This window comes from Mobula birostris, chromosome 5, assembly GCF_030028105.1.
Source record: "Mobula birostris isolate sMobBir1 chromosome 5, sMobBir1.hap1, whole genome shotgun sequence".
Lineage (NCBI taxonomy): Eukaryota > Metazoa > Chordata > Chondrichthyes > Myliobatiformes > Myliobatidae > Mobula > Mobula birostris.
Genome location: NC_092374.1, coordinates 126,431,588 through 126,458,586, shown reverse-complemented (window position 1 = coordinate 126,458,586; position 26,999 = coordinate 126,431,588). Strand labels below are relative to the sequence as shown.

Here is a 26,999-nt window from a genome sequence, read left to right as displayed (position 1 = left end):
AGCCATGATAGAATGGTGGAGCACTTCCGATGGTGCGAATGGCTTAATTCTGCACCTATGTGTCATGGTCTTATGAAAGTTACTGTCATTATTGAATACAAAAGCTACTAAAGTCTCCCTTTCCAACATCTACATGCTGAGACACACAATGAAAAAATACAGAACTATCTTAGTGGATGATTCTTAAATTCATTCACCAGTGATAAACTGGATTTTTTTAAAAATGGTGCAAAAGTTAAAGACAAAAGCTGATGGCTAGGCACCACTCCACCAAGTTATATTCTCCTCACCCGTCCCTCTTCTTCTATTCCCCACTCTGGTCGTTTACCTCTTCCCACCTACCCGTCATTTCCCTCGGGTCCTCTCCTCCTCCCCTTTCGCGTACGATCCCCTCTCCTCCCCAATCAGATTCTTCCTTCTCCAGCCCTTTATCTTTCCTACCCACCTGGCTTCACCTAACACCTTCAAGCTATCTTCCTTCCTCTCCCCTCTCCCCAACTTTTTATTCTGATATCTTCCCACTTCCCTTCCAATCCTGAGGAAGGGTCTCAGCACGAAACGTCCTTTGTTTATTCGTGTCCATAGGTGCTGCCTGGCCTGTTGAGTTCCTGTAACGTTTCTGTGTGTCATTTTGGATTTCCAGCATCTGCAGACTTTCTTGTATTTAAGTTGAATTTTCATGTTAAAAAGCACTTGATTATTGTTAAGGACATGGTAAAAAAGCATCTTGGAATCCAAACAGGTCTGCAAATGCAAGGTCTAACCAGGCAGATATTGTGCAGACTAAATATTCATGGGCAACTTTAAAAAAGGAACAAGATCTAACCTCATATACTACACAGTTTTGGTCCAGTAAATTTCCAAATAACTTTTCTTTTTGTACAAGTCTCTACTTCAGGGGTTCCCAACCTGGGGTCCAAGGACCCCTCAGTTAATGATAGGGATCCATGGCATAAAAAATGCTGGGGACCCCCTGATCTACTTGTAACCTTACGGCATCCAGGATACAATCAGGTGGCTCCTCACTGGGCACTGCATGGTTGAAAATGTTTTGCGACAGAGAAGAAGCAAAGCAGTCACTAAGTTTGTTTTGCATTTTAAATGACATATTAGGTACTCATGGCATTAAGATGCCAGAGTACCACATAAAAAGATTAGTACAACCATATAGAAGCAGCTCCTGTCTGTTTGACTTACAAACTGTTCCATCTTAGTTTGAAAATTACAAGGATTTGATCTGTGTTGTAAATAGATTAAGAGACGAGAAAAGATTAAACACTTTGAGAGCACCATAGAAAAGACACGAGGAATTTTTTTGCACGTCTCAAGAAGGAGATAATGATATGATTCTCTCTTTAAACATTCATTCTCAGAGGTATTCAAACATGTCTACACCTTCTCCATTTGTTAAGACAGTTTTTTATATTTTGTACACAAGTGAAATGTATTATGCCTATTGCTTGCACCTTTATACTTATGGTAAAAGAAAATATCAAATAAAAGATTTTTCTTCAAAATCATGAAACCAATCTGGTGAACTTATTGGCCTCTTTCATAACTTTGCCACCAGCTTCAAAAACCTAACAATGAAAATCCCAGGTAGCAAAATGGCTCAGCACATGACTTACTGCTATAGCCTCACTCAACCAAGCAACACCATCGAGGCTGCTGTTCATTCTGTCTTCGCATCACCATTTTAATAAAAGGAACCTTTTGTGATGACAGCCAACAATTTTATACGACTGTGTTATTCCCTATAGACTGCAATGCAATGCCTGGATTAATGTGTTAAGAATTTAGAAAGATCAACGGTCACAATATGTAAATAATGATATCGCCTGTTACAAATTTACAAAAGCTTCAAAAGTTTACATACTATTCAGATACCCTGTAACTATTCATTTTAAGGATAATTCCACAATTTTTCATGGACAGTGAGAAACAGCACTGTAATAATAATCCCTTCTACCTCTTTATATTGTAAAAATCCATCTTATCCCTGGAATTAATGTATTCTTTATAATAAAACACTTACTTTTGTTGATATAAAATGCACCATCTTCAAAAATACCACTACAGTCTGGTCCTACGAGTCTGTTAAAATTTGTGAAGCCAGAGACTCCCTCTCCCCATAGATTAAACTTCAGCTGTAGTACAGCTGAGGACAGCTGTGAGATCGACAGGTGTCTGATGACTTTGACCCCATGGTGGCCTGGCTTCAGGACGTCTTTCATTAACACTGTTGTGCTGGAACTCGTAAGTGTTTTCCCACCACCTTCAACATCTCTGGTTACCTTCTGTCTGGAAAAGACTGGCTCAGCTGATGAACCTTTAACAGAAGACGCAACATAAGAAACCCTCCTTAATCACAGGATTTAGCAACCTGGATCATTGTGCCTCTTTGACAAAGCAATCTAATTAACCCTAACCAACTCCTCCACTCCAGTCTTTCATGTATTATATTCAATTCCTTCTTGACAGTAACTATTGAATCTATTGCAACATAATCTCACAGAACACCAGATTTGCAAATTGAATTCCTCGGAATTCAACATAAAAATTCAAATGTTTCAAAGTTCAAAGTAAATTTATTATCGAAGTACATGTCCGTCACCATATACAACCCTGAGATTCATTTTCTTGCGAGAATTCACAGTAAGTACAAAGAAACAACAGAATCAATGAAGCAGAAATCACTCACAAGACAAACAGCCGGTGTGCATAAGTTCAATAACTCATGTGTTCATGAGTTCAATGTCCATTTAGAAATCAGATGGCAGAGGGGAAGAAGCTGTTGCTGACTGAGTGAATCACTGATTTCCCCCGGGATCAATAAAGTATGACTATGACTATGTGTTCTAAGACAATAAACTGTGCAAATGCAAAAAGAAAAAAAAACAAACAAAATATTAATAATAATAAATAAGCAATAAATATTGAGAACATGAGACGAAGAGTCCATGAAATCAAGTTCATAGGATGTGGGAACACTTCATTGTTGGGGTGAGTGAAATTATTGGCTCTGGTTCTAGAGCCTGATGGTTGAGGGGTAATAACTGTTCCTGAACGTAGTGGTGTGGGTCCTGAGGCTCCTGTACCTCCTTCCTGATCGCAGCTGCGAGAAGAGAGCATGATCTGGGCGATGGGGGTCCTCGATGATCGGTGCTGCTTTCCTGTGACAGCATTCCTTGTAGATGTAACCAGACTTCCAAGTTTGTGTCAGAACTGGCCAATTTTGGTCATAGTCTAAAATCAATTTGTCCTCTCTCCACAGAGGCTCAGAGCTGTTGAACCTTTCCGCATTCATAGATTTCTGCCACTGCAGAATTCTGCACCTCACAGTTGGAGCATTGCTTGTTTTACCTTGTCCTCTACTCATTCAAATGTTCCAGAAAGATTTAGGTACAATTAGCAAGCCTTTTCACCAACCTCTCCCAGCCACCCCACCAACTTCTGCATCATTCATTCGCTTCAGTTTTCCATCCTGTCATACAATCTTCCCAAGTGATTACATTTTTCTAAGGCAATCAAGTTAACAATTAGCTTTTTCTTGTATAGGATGTGGAGAGGATGTCTTTCTTGTCAAAACAGACTCCATCATAACACACAGTAAAAACAGATTACGCTGGAAATATTCAGCAGGATAAGGGAAAAAAAATGCTTCATAATCTTCAGTTTTTTTCCCCATTACTATGTAATGCATTGTATGCTGCTGCAGAGACAACAAATTTCACAATATATGCTGGGTGCAGCACGGTGACACAGTGATTTGTACAAGGCTTTACAGTGCAGGTGACCCAGGTTCAATTCCCACTGCTTCCTGTAAGGAGTTTGTACTTTCTCCCCGTAACCGCGTGGGTTATCTCTGAGTGTTCTGGTTTCCTCCAACGGTTCAAAGACCTACCAGTTAGTAGGTTGATCGGTCATGTAAACTGTCCCATCATTAGGCTGGGGTTAAACTGGCGATTGCTGGGCATTGCAGCTCAAAAGGCCGCAAGGGCCTGTTGCATGCTTTATCTCAGTGAATGAACAGTAAACCCGATTTGGATTCTGAGCTCAAATTTGGGTTTTGTCCAATTTGAATTAACAACAATGATGTGTTAAGAATTTTCCTGAAGATATCCTAACCCTCAGAGCTACCAGAATTACTGGCAAGATACCCTAGATGTTCTGACTAATGCTTACCCTATATCAATATTTCAAAAACAGTGCATCTGGTCACTAATGTAGTGCTTCGTTCATTACAACAGTGGCTGCAATCAGGGATTTAGTCATGTTCCAAAATGGATGTGAAAGGTACCATGTAAATACAAGTCTTTCTTTTATTTCCATGTGTAATTCCAAGTATCGATTCCACCTTACTGAAACAAAATGCAAATCATGTGAACTTAAAATATTGAACACAGGTGAGCAATCTTTTGTTGCATGATAAAATATGATACAATTTCAAAAGTTCAATTTAATATCAGAGAATGTATGCAGCATACAACCTAAAATTTTTACTCTTCATAGACATCCACAAAACAGAGATAAAAATCCAAAGAAGGAATGACAAAGAACATTAGAACACAAAGCCTCCCCTCCCACACCAGCAGAAAAAGCACCAACCCTCCCACTCCTCCCACTTACTCCAGCAAAAGCATCAGAACCCCCATCCACCATGCAATAGCAAAGCCCCAGAGACCATGATCTAGAATCCATCAAAAACTACTGTCCATCCCAACACTTCGACATCTCAACAGGCTCTCTGTCTCACTAATGAGTGCAAATTTTAATACTATACAAAGTTCAAAGTAAACATGATCAAAGTACATATATGTCACCATATATGACTCTGAGATTCATTTTCTTACAGGCATTCACAGTAGAACAAAGATGAGCAAGTCGATGAATCTTCAGTCCAAGGAAGAACTATATTTCCTGTTAAAACACAACTCAGACGCCTGAAATGAATTACCACTTGATTTTATATTGAATGATTTATCAACATTTGAAAATTCTTCAGTTAAGCTTGTCAGCTACTTAAGAGCACAGAACTATGATCAATGTACATGCGCTGAGTCTTTATCTACTGGACTTTTCACTAATTGACTGGAACAATTGCTATCATACTGCACTCAACAGTCTGGATAGCACTTTTATGGGAAACAGGTCAATTATCCTTTGGCTTACAGCACAATGCAACAAAATGTTGCTGTCCTCTGCAATATGAAGCAGTCCGCTGACTCACTTCTAGCATAATCACCATGGACATGAAAGAGTAGCTGGTGAAGTTCATGCTCATCTTGAGGGGTCCCGCGGTGAAGACTCAGTCAAATATCCACTTGAAAGTAAAGTTAACAGAAGAACATGCAAGACTTACAGGCTTATGCCTCCAGGGCAACATGCACAAAATGCTGGAGGAACTCAGAAGGTCAGGTAGCATCTATGGAAATGAATAAACAGTCGATGTTTTGGGCCGAGACCCTTCTACAGGACTGAAAAGGAATGGGGAAGATGTCAGAATAAAAAGGTGGGGGGGGGGGGAAGAGGCTAGCTAGAAGGTGGCAGGTGAAGCCAGGTGGGTGGGAAAGGTCAAGGGCTGGAGAAGAAAGAATCTGATGGTAAAGGAAAGTGGATCACAGGAAAAAGAGGAGGAGGATGGGACCCAGTGGGAAGTAATAAGCAGGTGAGAAATAAATGGCTAGAGTGGGGAGTGGGGATTGAGGTGGGGGCGGGTGAAATTGTTTACCAGAAGGAGAATTCAATATTCACGCCATGAGGTTGGAGGGTGCCCAGGTGGAATACAAGGTGTTGCTCCTCTGCCCTGAGGTGGCCTCATCTTGGCACAATGTCAGAATGGAAATAATTATGACTTCAGGTATAATTACTATATTCAATTTAAATATGCTCATCAAGAAGTGGGCTAAATAAAATTGTTATGGGTAAATAAATTATCCATAATGACAATGTTTCTCTTAGCAAATGTTAACACTTGGATGAGATCAATATGTCCATTAAGCATTCCTAACATTTTCCATTAAAATGTCTTTCAACTTACTTATTAAACATATATTTCAAATACACCATTAAAGTGGGTAGAGAAGATGGGTGGGAAGCATTTCAGATTTCATTGCAGATGTTAGGTCTTACACAATTTGGCAAACTAGATTAGACGAGATTTTCAATAAGAAACCTTAGTTCAGGAGAACAGCCAGCCAGTCCAAAACTAAAAATACAGCAACATCCATGCATACAAACCATTTTATATCAATAAGATTTCAGTAAATAATCTAGACTGCTGACCCAGCACAGTTTATAAAGAGATGAAGTAGCTTGAATTAGACGTGGAAGCAAACTGCTCCCTGTTCATCTGGATGCAAACGATCTCAAGGTATTACTCAAATGACAGACGATCGATTATTAAATGACATGGAACTATTCTATGAAGTGAAATGGAGTTTCAGTATTTCCCATGAAAAATATTAACAAAGGAGGATCAGTCTACAATCCCATACTCGTAGCTTATAGCATGGGTTGTCAACTCATTTCTAAATTTCGACTCATTACAATTATATGTCAATTGAACCACTGTTTTTCACATTATCAAGATTGCAACACTGGTCAAATAATAACTCTCAGTTCAGCTATATTTTTCCATTAGCCCTTAGTAGCTACTCTCAAAGCATTTTTAAAATTATTTTCCTACATCTGATTAAATTCAAATTCATCCATTCAGTGCACAACAAACAATTTCTCCTTTTGTTTATCTTTGTTCCTGCTGCCTACAGCAATGGTTCTCCTTGTCTTCTAAATGTCATCTCAGCTCATTTCAATGGAATGTCTGCTCACACCTCAGATGTAACTCAATCAGCAAATACCGTTGTTTACATGACGACTTTAGAGCAGTTAAAGGTGAGCAGAAACCAGTCTAGGCTCTGTGGATCAGCCTATGTATTGAAAAATTCAACTACATTACCACTAAAAAAAATGCAGAGGATTTAGTGTCTATAAGGGTGAGGAATTTACATGGAGATAGTAAAATGCAAAAATAAAGGTTGGAACTTTGATTTTTATATAAAAAAGTTTTTTTTAAAAAAGCAGAATTGCAACTTCGAAATATATAAACATCACAAAAGAATTTACACTGGTATGTTGTGCAAAACAAAAATCATCTAATCCCACCTTAAAAATAAAGAATTTAAGGAAGCAGAAGAATAAAATGCATCCAACTAAACTTCATTTTAGGGTACAGCACTGAACAAAAGTTTTAGGCACATATATCTAGGGTGCTCAAGACCTTTGCACAACACTGTAGTAATTCTTTATATTGCACTGTACTGCTGCCACAAAAATAAACAGATTTCATGGCATATGTGAGTGATGATAATCTGATACTGATATCGGTCTCTATCTGTGGACTGAGAGTGGGATGGGGGCAGGGAGAAGGGATTCATGGTTGGGAAAAGGGGAAGGGAGTGGTGAGGGAGCGGGAAGCACCAGAAAGACAATCTGGAAAGTTCAATAAATCAATTGGAATTGAATAACCTTGCCTGGTGTCTCAGGGATTGGTGTGTCTGCACCCGTGCCAACCTCTCAACCCTGGCGCTCCTCCGCCATCTATCCCACACCTCCCCCACAGTGCTCAACCCTCACCATTCCCAACATCTTTTATCCTGCCAGATTTACACATTCGTCCTCCGCTTCACAATGACAAACACAGTTCTGTGCAAATGTCTCAGGCATCATATATATTATATAATGTAAATATACACAAACACACACCTAAGACTTTTTGCACAGTATTGTGTGTAGCTGGCCAAAAGGGCACCCTTCAAAGAGCATTTGAGATAGGAAACATAATACAGTAAGTTTCAAAGTGGTTCTGGAAAAGGGTGAGGATGGTTAGAAATTGAAGTTCTGAAAAAGGGCAAAGGTTACAGTGGTCAATGTTATAATACAGGACCTGGCAAAGGTAGAGTGGGAGCGGATAATCACAAGGAGTCTATAAAATGGGAGTTGTTAAAAAGTGAGAATACAGGGCCAACTTGATGCTGTAAAGGAGTTGTTGGCAAGGCCAACGAGTCCAAGCATTCTTCGATATCAAGGGATAGAGATTTGGATAAAGAAAGAGGCATGTGGCAAGCTTAGAGAACTAACAGTAGGGGAAGACCCTTCAGGAATACAGAAATAGCAGGGCAAGGAGGGGAGTATAAAACGTCACCACCAAACTGAACTAAGGAAAATTCTAGGGCACTTAAGGACATTAAAGGCAAGAAGATTAGCAGGGATAAAGTAAGGTCCATTATGACCAAAAGGAACAACCAGTGCCTGGAGCCAAAGGGTGTGGGTGAGATCTTAAATGAATACTTCTAAAGGAGAAGGATGATATATTGATAAATTCAGTAAGGAAGTGAAATTCTAGAACAAGGTTTCCATTAAAAAGTTTGAGGTATTAGATGTCTTAGTATGCTTCAAGGTGATTAAATCCCTAGGGCCTGGTAAGATCAATCCCAGGCTGCGCTGGAAGAGATTGTTGGGGCTCTGGCAGAGGTTTTTAAATCTTTAGTAGTCACAGGCGAGGAACCAGATGACCATTCAACAGTGAATGTGGAATTGTTAGTTGAAAATAGTTATTTGTTATTTGAGCAGCAAGGATAAGCCAGGTAATTATGAGCCAGTACATTTAATATCCGTGGTAGGGAAGTTGATGGAAAAATTCTGAGGAACAAGATTATCTTACACTTTGAAAGGCAAGTATTACAGAAAAATAATCAGCATGGCCTTCTCAGGGGAAGTCCTGTGTAAAATTGAGTCAGCCCTTTGGCCCACCTTGTCTGTACTGAACTATCAATATGCCTGGTCCCATCAACCAGCACCTCTCCACACCCCTTCCCACTCATTTCCTTTAAATGTTAAGCTCGCACCTGCATCCACCACTTCGGCTGGCAGCTTGTACCACACTCCCACCAGCCTCGGAGTAAAGCCACACACACAAAATGCTGGTGGAACGCAGCAGGCCAGGCAGCATCTATAGGAAGTACAGTCTAAGTACAGTTTCTTTCAGTTAGTCCTGACGAAGGGTCTCGGCCTGCAACGTCGACTGTACTTCTTCCTATAGGTGCTGCCTGGCCTGCTGCGTTCCACCAGCATTTTGTGTGTGTTGCTTGAATTTCTAGCATCTGCAGATTTCCTCGTGTTTGAGCCTCTGAGTAAAGAAGTTTCCCCCAATGTTCCCCTTAAACATTTCACCTTTCACCCTTAACCTACAATCACTATTTCAGGTCTCACCCAGCCGTAGTGGGGAAAAAAACAGCTTGCATTTACTTTATCTATACACTTCATAATTTTGTACACCTCCATCAAATCTCCCCTCGTTCTCCTACGCTCCAGGGAAGGTAGCCCTAACCCATTCAACTTTTCCCTACCACTCAGTTCCTCAACACCTGTTTGAATTTTTCATAGTAGTAGCAAAGAACGATGAGTCAGCATACAGAGAGGAGGTGCAGCAGCTAACAGACTGGTGCAGAGCCAACAACCTGTCTCTGAATGTGAACAACACAAAAGAGATGGATGTTGACTTCAGGAGGACACGGAATGATCACTCTTTGCGAAACATCGGCAACTCATCTGTAGAGATCGTTAAGAGCACCAAATTTCTTGGTGTTCACCTGGCAGAGAATCTCACCTGGTCCCTCAACACCAGCTCCATAGCAAAGAAAGCACAGCAGCCTCTCTACTTTCTGCGAAGGCGGAGAAAAGTCCATCTCCCAACCACCACCCTCCCCCCATCCTCACCACATTCTACAGAGGTTGTATTGAGAGCATCCTGAGCAGCTGCATCACTGCCTGGTTCAGAAATTGCACCATCTGAGACCGCAAGACCCTCCAGCTGATAGTGAGGTCAGCTGAGAAGATCATCGGGGTCTCTCTTCCCGCCATTACATTTATACCACATGCTGCATCCGTAAAGCAAACAACATTATGAAGGACCCCACACACCCCTCACACAAACCCTTCTCCCTCCTGCCATCTGGCAAAAGTTCGGTAAGTATTCGGGCTCTCACGACCAGACTATGTAACAGTTTCTTCCCCCAAGCCATCAGACTCCTCAATACCCAGAGCCTGGACTGACACCAATCTACTGCTCTCTACTGTGCCTATTGTCTTGTTTATTATTTATTGTAATGCCTCCACTGTTTTGTGCACTTTATGCAGTCCTGGGTAGGTCTGTAGTCTAGTGTAGTTTTTGTGTTGTTTTACATAGTTCAGTTTAGTTTTTCTATTGTTCATGTAGCACCATGGTCCTAAAAAACATTTTTCTCATTTTTACTCTGTACTGTACCAGCAGTTATGGTCGAAATGACAATAAAAAGTGACTTGACTTCACTTGAAAGTACATTGAGGGTAAGAATTTCAACTTGGCCCTTCATGGAAGAGAGATCTAGAAAGCCTGAATATATGGGATCCAGGTAATTGGCAGCAAAGGGTGATTTTTGTTACTAGAAGTCAATGAACACTAATGTATCACGAGTTTTGCTGCTGAGTCACTTAAGAATTCATTATAAAGTACACATTAATAATTTGGAATTGAATATGGAGCTAAGATTAGTAATTTTGCAGATGACACAAATTTTGGTGGTGCTGCTAATATTGAGGACCACATGATGATATTGATGAGTTGGCAAGGACAGAGAGAATTTAATCCCGTCTGATGATGCACTTAGTGATGGCTAACAAGTCACCCAGTGAGAATGCAAAGGAACAAAGCAACCTTGGTGGACAAGCTAAATGGTCCATGAGGAAGCAGTACAGATCAATAAGGTAATTAAAGAATGCATGCAGGATATCAGGCTGGCAGGGTGGAGATACGTCTCTACCAAAGGTGTATGGAGCTCCCTCCCTCCGCTAGCCTGCAAGTTACTTTTGGGCAAGGTATAGCACTTGCTTAACCTTCTCCCCACCACACCCGAGCCAGGTTATGTGAAACCATGGGAGCAGCTGGTGCGTATCACAAGTCCTGGTTATGCAACCATTGACACCAGGCAGACAATCTCTGAAGAATATTGATAATAGCTGGGGCCACCCATCTTGTAAGACACAGCTCAGAAAAGGGCAATGGCAAACCTGCCACAAACAAGTTTGGCCATGATCGCCTATGCCAGACGACACGGCACAAAACGAACGAACAATGCAGAATATCTGCCTTCATTAGCTGGGACACAGAATAAACAACTCCATGAAGCTCTTGTTTAAAGTACTCTGATGTTATCGCCACCAGACTGGACAGGGTGTAGAAGAGATTCACCAAGATGTTGCCTCAGATGAAGCATTCAAGTTAAGGACAAGAGACTGGGTTAGTGGAGATTGTTTTCATAGATAAAACCTGGCCCTGTGGCCCTCCACGTTCATATCCAACATTGTGCTTATCCATCCTAGTCCCATTTGGTGCTTTTGCGGTATCTCAGGAAGGCAGCACCCACATGCAGGACAAAGATTTAAATTACATTTACTATCAAAGTATGTATGCAGTATACAACCCTGAGATGAGTCTTCCCCACAGCCAGTCACAGATCCCAGAAGAGCCACGGAACCCGTTCAAAGAATAAACATCGACCCTCTCCTACGCACACTGAGAAACAAATCACGCAAACAGCAACAGAAAAAGAAAGTGAGAAACACAGACTATAAAACACTACATCCAAAGAGTCTAGGCATATTCAGTTCAACTCAGTGTTCATTATCTGCAGGTCCTCTTCGCGTTACTACCATCAGGGAGGAGATTACAGGAGCCTGAAGACTCATACACAAATGTTTCAGGAACAGTTTCTTCCACTCTGCTATCAGATTTCTGAACAGTCCATGAATACATTCACACTACCCCACTATTCCTCTTTTGCACTACATTTTTATATTGTAATTTATAGTAGTTTATGTTTACATTCTACACTACTGCAAAACATAAAATTTCATAATAATGTCAGCAACAATAAACATGATTCTGACGCCTTGTTGATTCAAGTGCATGTTAGAGATGCTCCTTAGATTTAGTGCCTGCCTCCATCTCACCTTGAAGCAGAGTAGACAGCTGGGGAACCTGTCTAAGGTAGACAAGATGATGAGGGTAGAAAGCAAGTCACTTCTCCCCACATGGATTAGAGGTGTGTTGCCCTGTATTTCCAGCAATTGCAGAATCTGTGTTTGAGAAATCTGAAAGTCCAGCTTCGGTACGATTCCCCAATTGAAGGGAAGCTTGAGTAATGGTAAGTCAAAGATTTCTGCAATAATTTCACCAACAGGTGTGAAGATTTGGTTGTCTCACCCAAGGCCTAACATTTGCAGCAAATGAAGAAAACAGCTTGCAGCACTATCATCCTCTTCCTAGTGTCAAGTTGTGAAACAATCAAATCAGGGGCTTCCAGCCAATTTTTAAAATATAATAAAATGGTTATGTTTTGGTGCAAACTTGCTCTAATGAGTGACCAAAACAAAATGTCTGAAGTTAGAAGGGTTGTTCTTCTTTGCATCTAACCAACACAAAATGATCACTCATGTTACTCTTCGAATTAACTATGCACAATGTTGAAGGCTTGATAAATTTCAAACAGAAGACCATTTCTGACAGAAAATTAAAACATCTGATAGCAGAATCAATGAGACATTTTCTTGTTCATTGTAATTAGAGTTTTAAACCACATGTATTGTCACAAAAATTGTATCACAAGTGCAGGATGTCTGGAGCAGTTGTACACATTCCGAGCAGCCACAAAGACACTGCTGTAAAGGAATACTAATTGCTAGACCAACATAATACACAGCAGACATCAGACTCAATGTTATACTTGGTAGAGGTCAATAACAGACTCAGCTTTTAAGTAGCAGGCTGCGACACAAGGTCCAATTTGGCTTTAATGCAGATGTAAATTTAATCTAACTAATCTCCACAAATTTTTCACGATTTCTCCTTTTCCTGTAGTAAAATCGATCCACAGAAGATGCTCATTATTAAACCGCTCCATCAGTAGATTATTTCCAAAACTTTCTGGAACCAAAGCCAATAAATTTTAAAAGGGTAGAACATATAAAATTCTTGTCAGTATAAAGTGTCAGCTATCCAAGCAATAAGTTAATAAATATTCAGTTGAAACCATGCAACCGGAAGTAATATCACTTTACCCCAGTTAGTTGCAATTTTTGGTTGTACGGTTCCAACTTTCTGCACCAGCCAGCTGCAGTGTTTACCCCAATGTGACAAGCTGTAGACACCCAAGCCTTACTGTTATATTTTATTCATTATCAGATAAGGCAATTGATATTTAATAAAGGCCAAGAGTGAGTGAGCAAGACAGAGTCTCTTCCAAGAGCGAGACTATGCATTTTTTCTGAAATCGCTCTGATTAGTTTCAAATTAATTCAGTAAACACTGTTTTACTTGCAAATCAAAATTTCTTGAGTATGTACCAGAATCTCAACAGCAAAATAACCAGGTTCTAGAAATAATTAAAACATGCTCGTTCAAATAAAGAGATCGGGCATTGGCAACAAGACCTACAATTATTTTGACTATTTAACCATTGTAGCATTTGTAAACATATTTGCTTTTCATCCCTAGTAATGTCATACCTTGAATCTTAAATAGTACACTGCCAAAGATATAGTAGGTTTGTAAAAGAGTTTACTTTTTACTAGAATGCTCAATGCAGATTAGGTAGAAAATATTTTGCCTTATTAATCTGCTCATTATGATACAAAAGCAAATAATCTTGTTTGTACTTTTATTGGAAGTTTTACTTGAAGAAGAATATTACTAAAGAGCATTACATAGTCAAAGCAGCTACAGAAATTACAATCATAGTGGTAACCATTCTTTACAGGAAGAATAGGCTAAAAGTGTTTTCTAAAGCCAAACTAGACTTCATTACAGCCTGTGCCTCTTTGTTGCCAGATTTATAATTGTATTTGGGCCCAATAATCCAGATTTAATGCTAGCCTAATCACAGGACAATTTATAATGACCAATTAACCAGTACACCTTTGGACTGTGGGAGGAAACCAAAGCACCTGGAGGAAATCCACATGGTAAAAAGAACGTACAAGCAAACTCCATACAGTACTTAAATAAGGAGAAGAAAGCTGCAGATCATGGTAGCTCGGGCAGCAGCTGAGGAGAAAGCAACAATGTTACTACGGGGTGAAACATCAACTCTTTTATTCTCCACATATCTGCCCAAGCTGCTGAGTATTTGGTAGCATTTTGTGGTTTCTCCCCATGTTGAAATGAGATGGCCAGTTCAGCAGGGTTAATGAGGTGCAGACCGGAAACTTCCATTACATCAAGGGGATCTTCCAACAATCAGAAAACCTGGATGTCATTGGGATGTTGCCTTTTCATAACAAGTACACTTGGGTGCAATCTCCCAACAGCCCCTCTGAGGCCAACTGATCAGAAAGGCCTTGCTTAGCGCAAGGACTTCATATAATCTATGTGACTAGACTAGCTTTGATTTTTAAATGGTGTGGGACAAGCTAAAGATCTAATAGCCATACGAACGTAAGAAGCTGGTTTCCATTCCCGTTTCGACATGCCAGTCCATTGCTCCTCTTGTGCCAAGATGAGGTAGAGGAGCAACACCTTATGGAGTCTGGGTAGCCTCCAACCTGATGACATGAATATCAATTTCTCCTTCCAGTTCAAAAATTTTTCTCCCACCCTTCCTTTATTCCCACTCTGACCTTTTACCTCTTCTCACCTGCCTATTACTTCCGCAGGTCCCTGCCTCCCTCCCTTTCTCCTATGGTCCACTCTCCTCTATGAAATCCCTTCATTTCCAGCCTTTTACCTTTCCCACCCATCTGGCTTCACCTATCACCTTCTATCTATCCTCCTTCCCCACCCCCCCCCCCAACTCCAACCTTTTAATTTTGACATCTTCTCCTTCCTTCTCAGTCCTGAAGAACAGTCTCGGCCTAAATTTTCGACTATTCGATTCCACAGATGCTACCTGAACTGCTGAGTTCCTCTAGCATTTTGTGTGTGTCGCTTTGATTTCCTGCATCTGCAGAATTTCTTGTGTTTATAAGAAGCCAGTACAGATTTATTAAAACCCAATACTTTTCAAATGAATGCTGAGGTAAAAAAAAAGTGCCCCCACACTCATTCACTCACTTTACAATTCAATGCATTCTGCGGTCTCCACAGCAACAGCTTCATACCGGCAGAAGCCTGCTGTGACATTTTATTCTTTACATGCAAACTCAGTCTTTTCAAGAAACACAAAAGGTGCCTGCAATTTTACTTTTTTTTATATTTTAAGTGGATTAGTCGGCTACAGATAAACATTCACACGGGGGAGGGGAATTTTCGCTTCTTGTGATGTGTAATTTGAGGCTCCATAGGTCACAGTTCGTTTCTCACAATAGATCCATGTTTCCCCATGAAGAAAGCATAATTGAAAAAAATTTGTCTGTTGAATATTCTGACATGAAAAGAGAACACAAAGTACAACAAAAAGATATAATGACAAATTTGTTCCTTAAGGATAACTTACTGAATTATTTTATACATTCTTTTGCAGAATAACTGCATTTAAGTATTTCATCTGCTATTTGGTCTTTACGGTTGCCTTTCAAATTACCTCCATTACATCCCAAAGCCTGTGCCAACAAATGATCTCTTGCTTCTTCAAGCTGAACCGACTTTCCTGGTTTATAGTTTCTACATTTTTGGCTGTATCCGCTGTCTTCCCCACAGGACCAGGACCGTAATTCAGGAACAGTTCCCCAAATAGCCAGGATTACAGTGGGAATGATCAAAAGGCAGGAAGCAATTAATGGAGAACCACTGCAAACACTTCAATGTCATTGCAATAGAACTATTTGCAAAATAAAGGCTCAAGGGGTCCTTTCAGATTCAATCCTTTGTATCTGCATTGGTCAAAACAAAACTACACCTGCCTAATTCCAGTTTCCAGCACTAGATCCAATTCACTTTTATATCCCAATACATTTTAAATAATATATTCGCTGCCTCCATTATCCTTAACCTGGTTAAAAAAAACCTCATTTCCTCTATGGCCATTACACTTTGCAATAGCCTCTCTTTTTAGATCCATCTGCAGAGAAAAGTTTTATAGATCTACTGTAATTTTTAGGGCCTCAAATCAGTCCTTCCTCAGCCTCATCTCTTCCAGGGAAAACAATTTTTTTCCTGATAATGTTAATTCCATTCAATATTTCACACTTGTTCAATATCACTGTCTTTTGGAAAATATTCCTTCTACATCCATACTAGCTTATCTTTTCCACCCTAAAAGACTCCCAAGCCATCTTGCTTGGTTAAGCACAGTAAAAAGCATCTTTGAACTTTTGTTGATGTTACTTGCCCATGCTTTTCATATGTTCTCTCTTCCTTCTTAATTTCCAATTTTAATTTTACTTTTACACTTAAATACACTCCATTAAGCCCTTTATTTCTGATGCAAGCTTTTGTATTTTTGCTTGGTCCTTCATCTTGAAGTACACTGGATATGGGAGTCCCACTTTGTATTTGATAGAACATAGAATATTACAGCAAATTTCAGGCCCTTTGGCCCACAATGTTGTGCCAACCCTCAAATCCTACCTTCCATATAACCCCCCCCCCCTTAAATTCCTCCATATACCTGTCTAGTAGTCTCTTAAACTTCACGAGTGTATCTGCCTCCACCACTGACTCAGGCAGTGCATTCCACACACCAACCACTCTCTGAGTAAAAAACCTTCCTCTAATATCCCCCTTGAACTTTCCACCCCTTACCTTAAAGCCATGTCCTCTTGTATTGAGCAGTGGTGCCCTGGGGAAGAGGCGCTGGCTATCCACTCTATCTATTCCCCTTAATATCTTACATACCTCTATCATGTCTCCTCTCATCCTCCTCCTCTCCAAAGAGTAAAGCCCTAGTTCCCTTGATGTAGGATGCTGACCCTGAGCTTCTCAAAAGTGCTGCTTGAATTGCTCCAAGACCAATTTACTTTCCAACAGTGATTCCAGTGACCTCCATATCATTTACACTGACAACATCTTCATCGTGGGGTAACTGAAATTCCAGAACCTGGTTTATTATCACTGACATATCTCGTGAAATTTGTTGCTTTTTGGTAACAGTATAGTGTGAGACATAAAAATTACGGTAAATTATGAACAAAATGTGCAAAAGAGGAAATTAATGTCTTTACGCTTTTCAGAAGTTTGCCATCAAGCTTGGTCTTCTATCTTTCAGTAGTTTAGTGAATAAATTTTGAAAGGGTTCAACATTTTGCCTTTGCATACAGGACAATGAACATCAGTTGAATACCATGTTAAACCTAATTTCCAGATATCTTCCATTGGTAAATCAGCTAATCAAATATTATACTATATACACATATACACACACACACACACACACACAAGATGCTGGAGCAACTCAGCAGGTCAGGCAGCATCTATGGAAATGAAAAACCAGTTAACATTTCAGGCCAAGACCTTCTTCGGGACTGGAAAGGAAGGGAGAAGGTCCCAAAATAAAAAGATGGGGGAGGGGGAGTGCAAGGAGACAAGCTAGAAGGTGATAGATGAAGGCTGGTGGGTGGGAAAGGTAGCACAAACGTAAGAAAATCTGCAGATGCTGGAAATCCAAGCAACACACACACACACACAAAATGCTGGAGGAACTCAGCAGGCCACACAGCATCTATGGAGAAGAACAGTCAACGTTTACTCCTTTCCATAGATGCTGCCTGGCCTGCTGAGTTCCTCCAGCATTGTGTGTCTTGGGTGGGAAAGGTAAAGGGAATCTGCTAGCAGAGGAGAGTGGACATTAGGAGAAAGGGAAAGGAGAAGGGATCTGTGAAAAATGATGCTCAGGTAAGAAAAGATGAATGGCCAGAGTGGGAATAGAAGGAGGGGCTGGGGGAGGGAGGGAGGGATTTTTTTTTAAAACCAGAAAGAGAAATTGATATTCATGCCATCAAGTTGGAGGCCACCCAAACGAAATACAAGATGCTGCTCCTCCACCCTGAGGGTGGCCACCTCATGGCACAGGAGGAATAGGAATCAGAATTAAAATGTCTGGCTTCCTTTCCACTTTTGGCTGATATTCTGCTTTATGCTTATGTACTGAACAATGACAAACAAAAATCATGAATGTACTAAGCACTGGCTTTTTGCTTTTTTTATTCACCAATTCACCCCTTCTACCCTTTTTCAATCCAGGCAGAGAGCTATTGTCATTCATTTGTTCGCGTACAGTTTGTATGTTCAACTCAAAAAGAACACAATGCAAGCTTCAAAATCTGGCTCAAAACTATTACCAATTTTCCCCCCACTTCCTGCTGCCTAGTTCTAGTTCTATTTAGGAAATGGGATTACTTGGCTATTTACTCTCCTCAAATAATTCAAACATTAAATTCAATCATAGAATTTATCTCACCACTTATGCTGTTTGTTTCAAAATGTTTTATCTGTGATGTGTGCATTCGATTTCGAATATAGTTAGACCAACTTGTCCAAAAACTGTATAAAATGCATTAATTGAACTAGAAATCTGAATCAAAAAGCTGGAAAATAAACTTTAAAGTTTGAAAACAGTGAGTTGTACTCATTACAGTAATGCAAGAGCAAGCCCGAGAGGTACTAGTCATCTCTACAGCACAGACGTGAATGTCAAACTGTACTTCAGAAGTTAGTTATATAGTGCTTGGAGCGTTGCGTTATTTATTGCAAAAGCACAAGAATGGCAGCATAATAGACTACTGAGATTTTAGAATTGTTAATGTAATTCAAACACTATTGAACCCTCTGGCTTACCCAGTATAGCTCTGCTGCAATAACTGCCTTCAATATGGTAAAGACACATAACTAGTCAATATGGTTTCCCTCACACACACCATCCTCATGCATTGTTTCCTCCCTTTCAAACACCTTGGAAGTACAGTACGAAAAACAATGTAATTCCAGTCTGTGCAGAAATTTCTTTAGCCTAAGGGTGGAATTAGGTCAAATTATTTAATGTGAAGGTTGATAGGTTCTTGATCAGTCAGGATATGGGGAGGAGGCAGAGGAATGGGTCTGAGAGGGATAATAAATCAGCCATGGTGCATGATAGCGTAGCAGTTAGTGTGACGCTATTACAGCTCAGGGCACTGGAGTTGAACTTCAACGTCATCAGTAAGGAGATTGTGTACGCCCTCGCCATGAATGCACAAGTTTCCTCCGGGTCCTCCGGTTACCTCCCACAGTCTAAAGACGTACCGGTTAGTAGGTTAGTTTGTCATTGCAAATTGCCCCGATTAGGCTAGGGTTAAATTGGAGGACTGCTCGGTGGCACGTCTCGAAGGGCCTGAAAGCCTTATTTAGTGCTGTATCTCCAAATAATGAAATACATCAGCCATGATGGAATGGCGGAGCAGACATGATGGGCCGAATGGCCTAATTCTGCTCCTATGTCTTATGGTCTTTGCTTTCATACAGTTTTCATTCATCACTTCTCCTGGTAAGCTGCCCTGTCGGCCCTAATGAAACAAAACACCGGGTTGGGAAGTGAAACCCAGACCAAATTGCTCAGACAACTGATCTGCATTAATGGAATAATTCAACCTCATTAAACTCACACGCACAAAAAAAAATCATAAGAGTGAAATAAACTGAGGAAATACATTTCAGAAAAGTTTAAGGAATCTGGCAACTTCATAGGAGATCAAAATTATGCACTGGCTTTACAAAGAAGAATCAAAAACAGGGGCCACACAGTCCGTAGTAAATCCAATGAGAAATTTATTAGAAACACCTCGCCCCAAATGTTGACGATAATATAGAGCTCAATGATACACAAGCAATTGTAGTGCATCTCTTGGAAAGGTTAAGAATGAACACAAGGAGAAGGGAGGAACAAAAGAATATGCCAACTACAGGGAGATTTTTAGGGAACATGGGCCCGTTCTATTAAACCACTTTTATCTGTGTGTGGACCCTGAGTAATAGAGATGAAGTTTATTAATATTCTACAATAGACGAATGCCAGAAGAGAGCCTGGATGAAATGATACATCAGGTGGTGCGCCTACTGGCTGGCTCACGCTGCTCAGATTGGTATCAGGACAATAGTTTGCAAGGCACCCAAGGCTTCGGGGAAAATGGTGGAGGAAAAGGCGCCCCATTCTCCAGCCGCGATTACAGGGCAGTGCGACCAACCTGAAGGTGCACATTCGAGAACGGGCTCGACAGTACCATTTAGTGCCCAACAGTCAACTCGCAATCTGTTTATATAAGCAACATGCTAAGGGTGCAATAAGAAAAAGCACCCGGAAGAGGGAGAGAAAACAATTTTGGGTCAAAATTAAAAACCAAAGGATGCAAGTGACAATGACTGCGACTGGGTGGGTTCCCCGGGAGCAGTGCAAGCGAGTGCCAGAGGAGGCACAACTGCGCCGGTTCCCTCTGCTGAATGACATCATATTGATCAATTCCAGCCTGCACCAGCGCCGGAGACTGCCTCCCAGTCAGAAATGATGGAGATGTTCGCAATGGTCCTTGCAAAAAAAAACACACTGAAGTGACACAAAAGTGACGAAATATACAATCGCTTTATCGCAGCACCAAAGAATTCGCAGCGCCTCCTCCAAGCGAAATATCCCACATCCTTACACCAGCACACGGTAGCTAATGGTCATCTCCCACTCCCCTCCCTATTCAAACAGACTAAAATAAAAGGCGGTAGAAAATGTGGCGTTTTCCACTAATTTGACTTAAGTGAATTTAAGTTACTCTTCTCGCCCCTGATGCATCGTTCTTTTCCGCATGGTTTCACTCCCTATGGAGGTATTTTAAATTCTGATTTCGCTTCACAATCTCTCGGTTGGAACAACTGCAATTGATTTTAGTGATGGCGTTACCTGGAGTTGGGTTTAACAATGAAAGCGTTATAGATTGAGATCTGTCGGAAAGGTTACCTGTCTAAACAAAAGAAAACGCACAGATAATCTGTAATCAAATCGTGTTAGGTCACAGTTTAACTGAATAACATCAAAATAATAAATAGGAAACACAAGGCAATCGTTGTCCAGTTAGTGCATAATCACGTTGGACATTTCATTATGCCCCAAACACACCGATTGTGCATTGACAGCAGAAATCAAGATTGAATTAAAGCGATTGTCCTTCCTAACAATGCAATATAATTCGTTAAATCCTGCAAAAAAAAACTTAAATTCCAACAAAAACAAAACCTTTCGAGGGCTTTTTTTAAAAATCCAAACGGCAAGTTAAAAAACCTACCCCTAGAAGACTGACTGTGTCGTCGCCCTTAAATTTCGGGATGAACTGGTCTCCTCTCAGGATTTCTGCCTGACTCAACGGCCTGAATCGGCACATTACTTTAATGCTGCATTCAGCTGGGTCCGCCATCTCTCGCTTTTTTGCCAGCAACAATGCAGATCACCAGCAAACCTCCGAGGAGGTAAAGGGAATAGATCCAACGCGGAGAATGCGGGAAGAACCCTTCACCTTTAGCTGAACATGGCAGCACACCAATACACTGCAATCCTCTTTAGTCACTAAAGATGCTACGATTTCTGAATCAAGATGTGCGACTACAGATATAAATTTAAAAAGGAAATAAACTGATACTGGCGTGAAGGTAAAACACTTCAAGAGTGATGCATTAATTTCTCAAGGTCAACCAGTGGGTGCTCCTGCAGAAGAGACAACGGTTCGAGTCGGTTCAGCATCTGCATGCTAGGCTCCTCGCTGCCATCCCGCATCAGCACCAGGCACCTTCTGCTCGGCTCCGGCTCCCCGTCTGTCCGCGGGGCTCGCTGACATCACGACATTACCTCAGCGCCCGCTCGTCCGCCTTCTCTCGCGATACTGGAGGTCATGGGAATGCGGTCCCAGCCAATGGCGCTCACAGCTGCAGTGCTTGGGTTGCCGGGTGAATAAGCGCCCCGAGAGCTCGGTTCACCAGCTGACCATCTCCCTTTTCCTTCACCTGCTTCTCTCGCCCCCCATCCTCACTCCTCCCTTCATCCATCTCCCCTCTATCCCTCACTCCTCCCTTCACCCATCTTTCCTCTATTCCTCACTTCTCCCTTCACCCATCTTTCCTCTATCCCTCACTCCTCCCTTCACCCATCTTTCCACAATCCCCCACTCCTTTCACCCATCTTTCCTCTATCCCTCACCTCCCTTCAACCATCCTTCCTCTATCCCCCACTCCCTTCACCCATCTTTCTTCTATCCCTCACTCCCACCTTCACCATCTCTCCTCTATCCCTCACTCCCATCTACCCATCCTTCCTCTAAGCCTCACACCTTCCTCACCCACCCTTTCCCTATCCCTCTCCATCCAACCTCACTCCCTCCTTTTGTGTCCATTCTCACACCCTTCATCCATTCCTCCCTTCCTCTGCCTATTCTTTCTCCTTCACTCCCTCCGTACATCCTTTCACACTCCTCCATCTGCCCCTTCACCCATCCTCCTTCCTTCTCACCCCTCCTTCACCTGTACACCTTTACTCCCACTCCTCTGCCCCACAAAATAATACAACATCAAAGTAAATTTATTGTCAAAGTATATACAGTATATGTCATAAACTAACTTGAGATTCATTTTTTTCCCCAGCTATCCTCTCTCCCTCCCATCCATGGTCCTCCACCCATCATTCCTCCTTCCCCATCTTCTCCCTTTGTCCCTCCATCCTTGCTTTTTTTTAATCTTGTCTCCCTTCCTTCCTTCCCTTCACCTATTCCTTCTTTCTTCTTTCCTCAGCCATTTTCCCTCTCTCCCAGACTACCTTTTTATTTATTGAGATACTGTGTGGAATAGGTCCTCCTGGCCCTTCAAGCCACACCACCCAGTAACCCCCAATTTAACCCTAGCCTAATCACGGGACAATTTACAATGAACCGGTTAACCTACCAACCGTCTTTGGACAGTGGGAGGAAGCTGCTGCGGTTGCTCCACTGGAGAAAGCACGTGGTCACGAGGAGAACTCCTTACAGGCAGCAGCGGAAATTGAATCTGCGTCACTGGTGCTGTAAAGCACTGTGTCGCCCACACTGCCCATCCTGGATCTCTGCACCTGTCCTATCGTCTTCTCCCTGCCTGTCTTCATCCTGGCTTCTCCCAATCTTCTTTTTTCCGTGCTGTCATTACCTTCTCTGCCTCGATCCCCCCCCCACCAGTTGTCACATTCTGTCCCTGCCTGCCTTTACCCACTCAACATTCCCCATTCCTGCTTTCACCCCTCCATTTCTCCTTACCTTAACTTTCCACCCTGTTCAGCCCTACCTTCTCTATTCCTTCCTGCTGAAGTCAACCAGCAAAAACAGAAAAGCGACAGGGAAATCAGAATCAGGTTTATAATCACTGGCATGTCATGATATATGTTGCATTGTGGCCACAGTACAGTGCAAAACATGAAATACACTGTACACTATACCATATGAAAAAGAATGTGTGTGCGTGTGTGCACATACATATAAAATTAAATAAGAAGTGCATAAATAGTGAAGCAGTGCCATGCATTCACAGACCTGTTCAGTAATCAGATGACAGAGAGTAAGAAGCTGCTCCTAAAATGTTGAGTGTGTGTCTTCAGGCTCCTGTACCTCCTCTCTGATGGTAGTAATGAGAAAAGGGCATGTCCTGGGCAGGGGTCATTACTGATGGATGCCACCATTTTGAGGCATTGCCCTTTGAAGGTATCCTCGGTAGTGAGAAGCTGGCTGAGTTTACAGTCCTCCGCAGCTTTTCCTGATCCTGTGCAGAGGCCCCTCTCTACTATACTATCTTACCTCCATACCAGAAATAATTCCCCAGAAATTAGGAACAGGCAACAAATAATGGAAAATGAAGAAATGGCAGGGATCTAAATAATTACTGTGGATCATTCTTCAAGGTAGAACAATCTCTGGTAATAGATAATGAAGGGACTTTAAGACGCACCTATTATAAAAAAAAACTCCGTCATTCAAAACACAAACAACAGGAGTTCTGCAGATGCTGGAAATTCAAGCAACACACATCAAAGTTGCTGGTGAACGCAGCAGGCCAGGCAGCATCTCTAGGAAGAGGTACAGTCAACGTTTCAGGCCGAGACCCTTCATCAGGACTAACTGAAGGAAGAGTGAGTAAGGGATTTGAAAGTGGGAGGGGGAGGGGGAGATCCAAAATGATAGGAGAAGACAGGAGGGGGAGGGATGGAGCCAAGAGCTGGACAGTTGATTTCAGATCTCTTACTCACTCTTCCTTCAGTTAGTCCTGATGAAGGGTTTCGGCCTGAAACGTCGACTGTACCTCTTCCTAGAGATGCTGCCTGGCCTACTGCATTCACCAGCAACTTTTATGTGTGTTGCTTGTCCGTCATTCAAAAGTTAGTTTTCTAACAGAAAACAGAAAGTCAGGTAGGGGTATCTGTAGTGCATGAAATACACAAGGTTGGCATGCAAATAAGTGTTTAGGAAAGTAAACAGAAGGTTGATCTTCATTACAAGGTAAATGGGGTATATAAGTAGTAAAATATTGATGTAAATTTAATGGCTGCTGATGAAACTGCACCTTGTTTCTGAACTGTTTTGATTTTAGTTTTGAGGAAGGAAATATTTGCATTTGGGTATATTTACAGTGTAGAGAATGTTCACGAGGTTGATTTTCAGATGACCTATGAAGAGTGGCTGGGCCTATACTCAGTGGAGTTCAAATGAGCTAGAGGTGATCCTATTCAAATATATTTGATATTGCTGGGGATGCTGAAAGGTTTTTCCCCTTTCTGAGGTGATCCAGAAGTAAGTGGTATGGTTTCAGAATAAAGACTTATCTTTTAAGGTGGAGCCAAGGAGGAGTTTCTTCTCTCAGATGCTTGTAATTCTTTGGAATTCTCAACACACAAAGCAGAGGATACAAAGTCAGATACAAATGTACTCTGGGCAGGAGTAGGAGTGCATTTGAATCACAAGGGATTCAAAGAGGTTAGTTAAAGGGCAGGAAAGTGATATTGAGCAACCTGTTCAACCTCTCAAAGTTCAAAGTAAATTATTTTTAAAGTACATGTATTAGTTTGTAGGGTGTTCCACTGACCCTGTAGGCTAGATTTGCAAGCATTTTGTCAACGTTTGAGGTGACAGCATCAGTGCGCAATTGAGTGTTGTTTCTGCCAAGGGCTTGCGTTTATACCGGTCCGACTCATCGGTCTGATTGGTTGGCTGTCGCGATGACCGCTAGTCTCCGCTGGGTCCCAGCAACCAGATAGCTGAGTGATCTCCATTGGCCTCTGTATCCCCAGTTATTGGTCGTGTGAGCGTTGGTTCCTCGTGTGTCCACAGCTCACCCCTCAGCCCCTTTCCCTCAGACGCATAGGTTCATAAGATTGCATTCAGTTCAATAAGCTTATTAATAGAGTCTTCTGTTGAGAATGAAGCTTCTAAGAATTCTCTTGACTTCTTGTTTTGTGCTTCTGCCAGGATTTTTGCAGTTTCCCAGACAAACTCGTGCCCTTCTCGGCCTTCGTCTACTGAGATGAGTGACGTATATTAGTAGTTTTGTGTACTGCCCACAAAACGTCGGCGCGTATCACCAGCACAGTCTTGGAGGAGGCTGCCTGATCTTCATAAATCTCTTCATCCCAGGTATTAGCCAACATTTTATTGAGTGAGAGGCCAATTGTCCTACTCATGCTCCTGTCTCTTTTGTTCTTTTTGTTTTACCGATCTCCTTCCCTGCCTTCTCCCCCTCCCTCACCCTGCCACTGTCTTTTCCATCCCTCTTTCAGATTCAGAATCAGGTTTATTATCACTGTCGTGTATGATGTGAAATTTGTGGCAATGGTATATTTATTTTTTTATTGTGATATAGTGCAGAATAGGCCCTTCCCGCCCTTCGAGCTGTGCCACACAGCAATTCCCACAATTTAACCCAAGACAAGTTACAATGACTAATTAACCCAACAACTGGTTCATCTTTGGACTGTGGGAGGAAACCAACGCAGTCATGTGAAGAACGTACAAATTTCTTACAGGCAGTGGTGGGAATTGAACCTGGGTCGCCTGTACTGTAAAGCATTGTGCTGACCACTACGCTACCATGCAAAGACGTAAATATGCTATAAATTACTAACTAAATCCATCTTCTATACCCTCCCCAAATCTCAAACAGTCTGTAGCTTCAGCCTCTTGGCACAAATTATTGTATGGATCGGATGAATAATTCCATGTCCTTCACCTAATGCACAAGGCAATCTTTGATAGCTATTTGTAGGATCAAGGAAACAATGAAAGAATTGCTCATTGCAATCCAGTGCCTCAAACGTCCCAAAGACTGCTGTTAAAAGTGCATGCGGAAGTGAATGGGATAGACTGGAAGAATTCTTCGTGTTGACGACTGTGCGCTGCAGAAACAGTAACGTTGCCCTGGGATATTTCTTTCAGGCGCAAGTGCACTAATTGAATAGAGCACTTGCACACATGCTGTTTTCTGATAGGTTTTCATTCACAAAAGATTTGGGGAAATTTATTGTTGAGATGACAGGGATAAACTTGGCCTCACATAAGTTTGAAGTTGGATGTAATCAAAACTTTAATGCATGCTTTAGAACCTGACTCAGAAATTTCTTGGCTCTGATTGCAACCAAAATAGAGTGTGTTGTGTTTCCAGTATTAACAGGTCGACATGTGGGACTAAGGTTGGTTCTTTAGCTTGGCTGCAAGTTAAGCTTCAATTAAGTAGTTAAGCTTTAAACTAGGGGTTCCCAACCTTTTTTTTACGCCGTGGAGCAAGGGAACCCCTTGGGAACCAGGTTGGGAACCCCTGCAAACAAATATATATGTGAATTTTCCGCTGAGAGAAGAAGTACTGCTCCTGGGTCCACATTAAAACATCAGACTCATTTATGTCAATAGCAACTCAGTCCCATTGCAATTACATTCCCTTCACCATAAGATTCAGGACTGGTTGCTAAGGGTTGCACTGAAATTAGGTGCAACTTCCCCAAGGCTCAATTGATAAAGGT

General features: G+C 41.6%; 1 protein-coding gene across 2 annotated transcripts in view; it reads right to left on the bottom strand.

Annotated features, from left to right (window-relative positions):
* The window catches only part of LOC140197964 (kinesin heavy chain), a 146,255-nt gene extending 124,475 nt beyond the window's left edge, over positions 1-21,780 (bottom strand). The window contains exon 1 of one of the 2 annotated variants that reach the window (XM_072258641.1): positions 21,271-21,780. In XM_072258641.1, the coding sequence (XP_072114742.1) occupies positions 21,271-21,399 (129 nt within the window). In that variant the 5' untranslated portion in view covers positions 21,400-21,780. Of the gene's footprint in view, positions 1-2,035; positions 2,080-21,270 lie in introns of those variants that run through there. The other variant, XM_072258643.1, reaches the window with a different exon arrangement.
* Between the last annotated feature and the right edge of the window lie 5,219 nt (positions 21,781-26,999).